Raw genomic sequence first — 7,951 nt, 5'->3', positions numbered from 1 at the left:
GGATTATCTCATTTAGACTTATCCAACAATCCCAAGACAAGGAGAAGTCTACTCACTCATGTTCATCGTAGACATGGGGGAGAAGAGAGAAAGCATAAAAGTAAACGACAAGAAAGTAAAGGAAAAGAAAAGAACTTTAATTAGAAAAGCAATTGTCACTTATTGTATTCCAAGTAAAGATAAATATTTGTGATGGATGACTACTCTATTTATAGCATTCGATCGACTTAAAATCTAAGCTATTACATTTGGGCTAAAAATATAGTAGCTTAAAATCTAAGCAAAAGCAGCAAAAGTGACTCTGGAGGGTGGCACGGCCGTGCCAAGGCTAGCACGGGCCGTGCCAAGGCTAGCACGGGCCGTGCCAAGCTTCTGACTTGTGGGAGACATATTTTTGTCTCTCAATCTTCATATTTTTGCATCCAATCGGCTCCAAGTCCCTTTCTTTTGCTCCAAGATTCAATCCATCGAATATTCTTTCCTAAAATATAATAAAATGCAATTTAAAGTAAACTATCCTAAAAGGGAAATAATACTAATATAAAATCAAATAAAATCTAAATAAAACTAAACTAAAAAGCATATTAAAATAGTCAATAAATGACTCATCACTTTCCCTTGTCAGCAGGGGCACTGTACGGTTTAGGACGACTCTGCTGTCCCTTACCTCTTCACTCACTCATCACCTTATAATGAGCTTTGGTGTCCTCCTCATAGATTCTGCAACGACTTACCAAATTAGAGAAGATTCTAATCTGTTGGTACCCTATGGCTCTCTTTATGTCAGCTCTCAAGGCATTCTCAAACTTTATACATTTGAAGAATTCAGCTTTCTCCGCGGTATAGTGAGGGTAGAACTTTGCAAGTTACACAAACTTTGCAGCATACTCAACAACAGACATGTCACCCTACTTTAGTTCCAGAAATTCAATCTCTTTCCTACCTCTGACATCTTCTGGAAAGTACCTGTTCAGAAATTCTCTCCTGAACACCGCCCAGGTCACTGCAGTTCCATCCTGTTCCAACACAGGTAGCAAACTTACCCACCAGTCATCTGCCTCCTCAGCCAACATGTGCGTCCCGAACCGCACCTTTTGCACTTCAGAGCATTGCATGACCCTGAAAATCCTTTCCACTTCCTTTAACCACGACTGGGCACCATCTGGATCATACCTTCCCTTGAATGTTGGGGGATGATTCCTCAAAAAGGTTTCCAGCATCCTCACTTATCCATTACCAGCTCCAGCTTGCGGTTGCTGTTGAACGGCTTGAGCTACAGCCTCAAGTGCAGCAGCAATAGTAGCATCGTTTCTACTAGCCATCTTAAGGTTCTACATAAGAAACAACAATTCAGAACAACAACAACAAACAACATTAGAGTTGACACTCTATCCTAGGTGGCTCAACACGACTCTACTACTTGGCCGGACTGACCAACCTGCTCTGATACCAATTGTAACACCCCGTTTCCCAAAATCAATTAAATAATAATAATTCAATATCAGAGTAAAACCCCAAACGGGCATGTCACATCACATTCATAATAATCATCTTAAATAGAATATAAAAATCTATTTAATTAAACATCCTTTGAATTTTTCATTAAATCTGCAGCGGAAGATTATCATCAAACAACAATTCATAACTGTTTTAAACTCCATAATAAATTCTTTGAAAAAAACGTCCACATGGTGGTGGTGAAGGGAGGGCCCCGATTGGTAGAAAAAAACCCTCAACTCCTTGGGGTTATCCTGCACTTGGAAGAAGAAGTAGAAAAAAAAATAAATATAGTGATAATTTGATTCTTCGTCGCCGTAGTAAATAGTCTAGAGTAGAGAAAATAGAATTTGTTTCTTCGTCTTTACAAAAGAAAAGAGTGATTTACTATGACATTATATGATTTGATTTTGTTTTTTTAGAGATTATATAATTTTATTTTTTAAAATATAAGAGAAAAAATTCACTTTTTTAGAAATTATAAGAGGAATAATTAACTATGACACGTTCACGAAAAAAAATCCTTTTGTAGCAAATCATTTATTAAAAAAAATAAATAACCTTAACACAAAAGGAGAAAAAGAAATAATAATAACTTGGTCCAGAACATCTACCATTATACCTACAATGATTGGCCATACCATTGCTATCCATAATGAAAAAGAGCATTTACCTATTTATATAACAGATCGTATGGTAGGCCATAAGTTGGGAGAATTTTCACCTACTCTAAACTTCCGGGGGTATGCGAAAAATGATAATAGATCGCATCGTTAACATTAATTTTATGGTAAATTTAGTATACTAATAGTCATTAATAAATAAATATTAATTAATAAACTCATTTCATTTTTTCGTGAAAATATAACCTTAGGAGAAAGAAGAACCAATACTATAGAAGTATAAGCCTTTGGTCAAAAAATATTTGTGTCTATTCACAAGACAAAGCGCGAATCGTAATTCATAATATTTCTATTTTTAAAGGGTTATTCTAATAGAAATTATGCTTTATGGAGTTGAGCATATTATTCTATTTTTTTTTTGAATTGCTTTATTCTGCAGGAGAAAATGCTAGTCACAATATATAGTTCAACGAACTAAGTCAATGAGTCATAAAGATATATAATATTTTTTATATAAAAAAAGTAAAAAAAAAGATATAGATAAAAAAGTAGACAAATAAGACGTATTATTTTATATAGAGTAGTGAGGAATTATGGGACAAAAAATACATCCGCTTGGTTTCAGACTTGGTACAACTCAAAATCATGATTCTATTTGGTTTGCACAACCAAGAAATTATTCCGAGAATCTAAAAGAAGATAAAATAATACAAGATTGTATCAAGAATTATATACAAAAAACCCCCGGTGTCGAGGGAATTGGACGAATAAAGATTAAAAAAACAATCGATCAGATTCAAGTCATAATCTATATGGTACTACCAACGTTATTAACGGAGGGTAAGCCTCGAAGAATCGAAGAATTACAGACTAATGTACAAAAAAAACTTAATTGTGTGACCCGAAAAATTAACATTACAAGTACAAGAATTCCAAATGCTTATAGCGACCCTAATATTCTTGCAGAATTTATAGCTGGACAATTAAAGAATAGAATTTCGTTTAGGAAAGCAATCAAAAAAGCTATTGAATTAGCTGAACAGGCAGGTACAAAAGGAGTTCAAGTACAAATTGCGGGACGTATCGACGGAAAAGAAATTGCACGTGTCGAATGGATTAGAGAAGGTAGGGTTCCTCTACAAACCATTCGAGCTAAAATTGATTATTGTTCCTATCCAGTTCGAACTATTTATGGGGTATTAGGAATCAAAGTTTGGATATTTCTAAACAACGACTAATTTACTTTTCCTTATTTTTAGCGTTCCATCTTTTGATAAAAGAAAAAATGACGAATTCTTATTCCCAAAAACGAAATGACAAATTTTATAAAATTGATTAATCATTTTATAGTAAAGGAGTTGCTATGCTTAGTGTGTGACTCGTTGGTTTTTTTTAGAGTGGTTAAATTTCTACAAGAATTCGTAGAATTAATTACTAAAGAATTAATAACCTACTCATCGCTTACCATTATCTGGATATAAAGAACCGCGGAAAATAAAAAATCAAAATAAAGATCTATGTGGTGATATAATTATAGCAACTGAAATAAAAAAGAATCTGATTATTAGTTGTAAAGCAATAAGAATATACGGATAAATGAAGGGGTGAAAGAAAGATAGAAAAAAAGATATCAATGATATAGAATTCTACTATGTAAAGGTCTATGGGTCATTTCGTAAAAGGTAGTGTAATAAAGCATCAATATTCTAAATTCATCCATATATGGATGAATATATTTGTAGAATAGACAAATCAAGAGCTGCGAATCAATAAAACTGAGAAGGTTGATTCAACAAAAAAGAATAAAATAAATAAGAAAATTTTATGAAAATAAAATCTTATTAATATTAAAGAGGCTCCATTGTAGAATTTAGACCTAACCATAAATAGAAAAGCGATGGGAACGATGGAACCTGTGAATACCTAAGATTATATTAAATTTCATAATCTTCCTGATTCATTAGATGGGATGGCGGACGGAACTAAGAATTCATTATTTTTTGAGGAGTTGTGGACTAACCCAACATTACATCTTAAATTTATAATGAAAGAGTAAATATTCGCCCGCGAAAATGTGGATTTTTTTGAATTTAGAAATTTTTGCCAATATGATAATAAAAAAAAAAAGACAAATATGGATTCGTTAGAACCTTATATCAAAACAACATTCTGAATGGAATAAAAAATGCAATATTTACAGACAAAAGTATTCGGTTATTGGGAAAAAATCAATATACTTTTAATGTCGAATCAGGATCAACTAGGACAGAAATAAAACATTGGGTCGAACTCTTTTTTGGTGTCAAGGTAATAGCTATGAATAGTCATCGACTCCCAATAAAGGGTAGAAGAATGCGACCTATTATGGGACATAGACCGCATTACAAACGTATGATCATTACGCTTCAACTGGGTTATTCTATTCTACCTCTTAGAAAAGAACTTAAATAAAAATACACTTAATAGCATGGCAATACATTTATACAAAACTTCTATCCCGAGCACCCGCACACGAAATCGTTTGATTTATGGACAGCATCATTGTGGTAAAGGCCATAATGCCAGAGGAATCATTACCGCAGGGCATAGAGGGGGAGGTCATAAGCGTCTATACCGTAAAATTGATTTTCGACGTAATGAAAAAGACATATATGGTCGAATCGTAACTATCGAATACGACCCTAATAGAAATGCACACATTTGTCTCATACACTATGGGGATGGTGAGAAAAGATATATTTTACACCCCAGAGGGGCTATAATTGGAGATACCATTGTTTATGGTACAGAAGTTCCTATAAAAATGGGAAATGCCCTACCTTTGAGTGCAGTTTGAACTATTGATTTACGTAATTGGAAGTAACCAATTAGGTTTACGGCGAAACCTATCAATCGATCACGGATCCAATTTGAGTACCTCTACAGGATAGACTTCAACAGAAAACTGAAGAGTAACGGCAGCAAGTGATTGAGTTCGGTAGTTTCTCATATAAAATTATTGACCCTAAAGATATAGTAATATGGAGAAGACAAAATTGTTTCAAGCACCGACAGAACACGAAGCTCTCCTTGTTTCGTTTCAAAAGGGGGAAGACACGGGTTATTCACATTTCATTTGATGGTCAGAGGCAAATTGAAAGCTAAGCAGTGGTAATTCTAAAGATTCCCCCCGGGAAAAATAGAAATGTCTCCTACGTTACCTGTACTATGTGTAAGTAGCAACGTAATTTCATAGAGTCATTCGGTCTGAATGCTACATGAAGAACATAAGCCAGATGAAGGAACAGAAAGACCTAGGATGTAGAATATCATAACATGACTGATTTGGCAGATTTAGATTCCTATATTATATACCCACTCATGTGGTACTTCGTTATGTCATAATATAAGAATTATACAATATATATATAAGATCCAGCTGTATAGATATCATAATCTACATCCAGAAAGCCGTATGCTTTGGAAGAAGCTTGTACAGTTTGGGAAGGGGTTTTGATTGATCAAAAAGAAGAATCTACTTCAACCGATATGCCCTTAGGCACGGCCATACATAACATAGAAATAACACTTGGAAAGGGTGGACAATTAGCTAGAGCGGCTGGTGCTGTAGCGAAACTGATTGCAAAAGAGGGGAAATCGGCAACATTAAAATTACCTTCTGGACAGGTCCGTTTGATATCAAAAAACTGCTCAGCAACAGTAGGACAAGTAGGGAATGTTGGAGTAAACCAAAAAAGTTTGGGCAGAGCCGGAGCTAAACGTTGGTTAGGTAAGCGTCCTGTAGTAAGAGGAGTAGTTATGAACCCTGTAGACCATCCACATGGTGGTGGTGAAGGGAGGGCCCCGATTGGTAGAAAAAAACCCTCAACTCCTTGGGGTTATCCTGCACTTGGAAGAAGAAGTAGAAAAAAAAATAAATATAGTGATAATTTGATTCTTCGTCGCCGTAGTAAATAGTCTAGAGTAGAGAAAATAGAATTTGTTTCTTCGTCTTTACAAAAGAAAGCCTTAACATCATAAAATCTAACATAAGTAGGGCTACAACAGCAATATTCAAAATTTGATACATAGGAAAGAAATTAAACAATAAAATCCCATCCCACGTATCAGAGCCCTAGACACTTTGAGCCACCACCAACTACTCAGGATCACCTGCAAGTTACCCATAGGAAAGGCAACATTTTCAAGCAGAAGGGGTGAGATTCACAACAATAATATAGATAAAGAATGCATCAATTGAATCTAACACCCTATCATAATAATTCATCAACAATATACTATATCATCATTTTCAATGTCATCAACAAATGGTAATTAAAAACCAATTCACGACTCATGCAACTCATCACCACTCCACTAAGATTCCTCTAACAACACCCATGCATGTAGTACCATAATCAGGACCGTAGCCCTCAGCGCTGTAGAATGGTTAAAGCATTCATTTTCAGGACATAAGTCCTCACCACTAACACCACTTTGAGCAACTAGTGCTCCACCACTTTAAACGACAAGGCGTTCCAGAGCCGAAGCTCTCCCACTTTTATGCTTATGCAACTGACTCACTTGTGTATATCTACATACTACCTAACCTATGTATATATATGTATATAACTCACCACTCCAATTTACAACATTCATGTATAACTTAATTAAATAAAAGCATACATCCAGCCAGCATCCATTCATTACAACCAATTTAGAACATCCAGAAAAATACACCAACATAAAAGCCATGCTTAATCATCAAGATAAATCAACCATCAACAACAAAAATCAATCCAACAAGTACTGGGCAACTCGCCTCGTGAGCACATCTGCTCGCTATGGCGAGCTCAGGAAACAGGACACTCGCCATGGCGAGTTCGAGGCGAACGAAAATATGGTGCTCTCGGGAGTTTTTACATTTTTCTCACTAAATCATCAATTCTAAGCTCCCTATTCATCTTTTTAATCTAAAACTTGCTCCAGTTCTCTCTAAAATCATCTAGGTACATAAAACTACCCAAAATACGGCTTATAACAACACTTCAAAAATCCAGTTTTCCTTACAAGTACTTTCCATGGCGAGTTGTCTCACTCGCGAGGCGAGCCATGAAGTTGCTCACTCGCCTTGGCGAGCAAAGGCTACTCGCGAGGCGAGCGATGAACTTCTGTACGGGCAGAATGCATGTTTTTCCCAAAAATCCCATTTTCCTCCAATTCACTCCCCAAATCAGTTTACAGATATGCAATGAAAGGTTATATGCACTCAGAACCCATTTCTAACATCAATATAACAATCCCTACCCTCAAAACCCATTAATTTAACAAAACCTAACTTCTCCCAATTCTCTCATAAACCTGTTAAAAACAAAATCAGAATTTAGAACCTATACAATTGCGGTAAACCTCACCCTTACCTTAGAATTGCGGAAAAATAAGCACAGCAATTGACAGACTTGGCTCTCCTTGCTCTTCTCTCCTTTTCTCCAAAAACTGACAGTTACACGTAAAAACGTTTTCTGACCTTTTCTTTCTTTCTTAACTTCTCTTTATTCAAATTACTCCCCCTTAATTCTATTAAATTCCGACATAACCCCCAAACTCCAATTTAATACTAATTCTCACTTATTCTAATTATTATTAAAATAAACTATATAATAAAATCTAACACATCATAAAATCCACAAATATTATTTTAAAATCATAAAAAGACTCCACATAAATCCAAAATAATTAAAATAACGACTAGGGCGTTACAATATAGATATAGACATACCATTACTCCCCCTTTTTAGCCACAAAATATGCCAATAGAAAAACTTCAAGGGTAACCACAATAGTGCATACCA

General features: G+C 35.1%; 2 protein-coding genes across 2 annotated transcripts; both read left to right on the top strand.

The window, feature by feature from the left end:
* Positions 1–2,290: 2,290 nt before the first annotated feature.
* On the top strand, positions 2,291–3,455 carry LOC120579683 (30S ribosomal protein S3, chloroplastic). Its single transcript, XM_039832347.1, has one exon. The coding sequence runs from the start codon at positions 2,714–2,716 to the stop codon at positions 3,356–3,358; it is 645 nt and encodes a 214-aa protein (XP_039688281.1). The 5' UTR covers positions 2,291–2,713; the 3' UTR covers positions 3,359–3,455.
* A 1,117-nt stretch (positions 3,456–4,572) lies between these two features.
* On the top strand, positions 4,573–6,100 carry LOC120579682 (50S ribosomal protein L2, chloroplastic). Its single transcript, XM_039832346.1, has 2 exons — positions 4,573–4,945; positions 5,644–6,100. Exons 1-2 carry the CDS (start codon positions 4,588–4,590, stop codon positions 6,075–6,077), a joined length of 792 nt encoding a protein of 263 aa, XP_039688280.1. The 5' UTR covers positions 4,573–4,587; the 3' UTR covers positions 6,078–6,100.
* Positions 6,101–7,951: the final 1,851 nt, after the last annotated feature.

Source organism: Medicago truncatula, chromosome 3 (genome assembly GCF_003473485.1).
Source record: "Medicago truncatula cultivar Jemalong A17 chromosome 3, MtrunA17r5.0-ANR, whole genome shotgun sequence".
Taxonomy (NCBI): domain Eukaryota; kingdom Viridiplantae; phylum Streptophyta; class Magnoliopsida; order Fabales; family Fabaceae; genus Medicago; species Medicago truncatula.
Note: the sequence above shows the minus strand (reverse complement) of the source record. Positions and strands in the feature narration are given on the sequence as shown.

What these genes read in the sequence shown, in the direction of transcription:
- LOC120579683 (XM_039832347.1), top strand. Translation starts at nt 2,714, where the DNA reads ATGGGACAAAAAATACATCCGCTTGGTTTCAGACTTGGTACAACTCAA.
- LOC120579682 (XM_039832346.1), top strand. Translation starts at nt 4,588, where the DNA reads ATGGCAATACATTTATACAAAACTTCTATCCCGAGCACCCGCACACGA. An exon ending in GGGAAATGCCCTACCTTTGA is followed by an intron (nt 4,946 to 5,643) that starts GTGCAGTTTGAA and finishes AATCTACTTCAA; the next exon opens with CCGATATGCCCTTAGGCACG.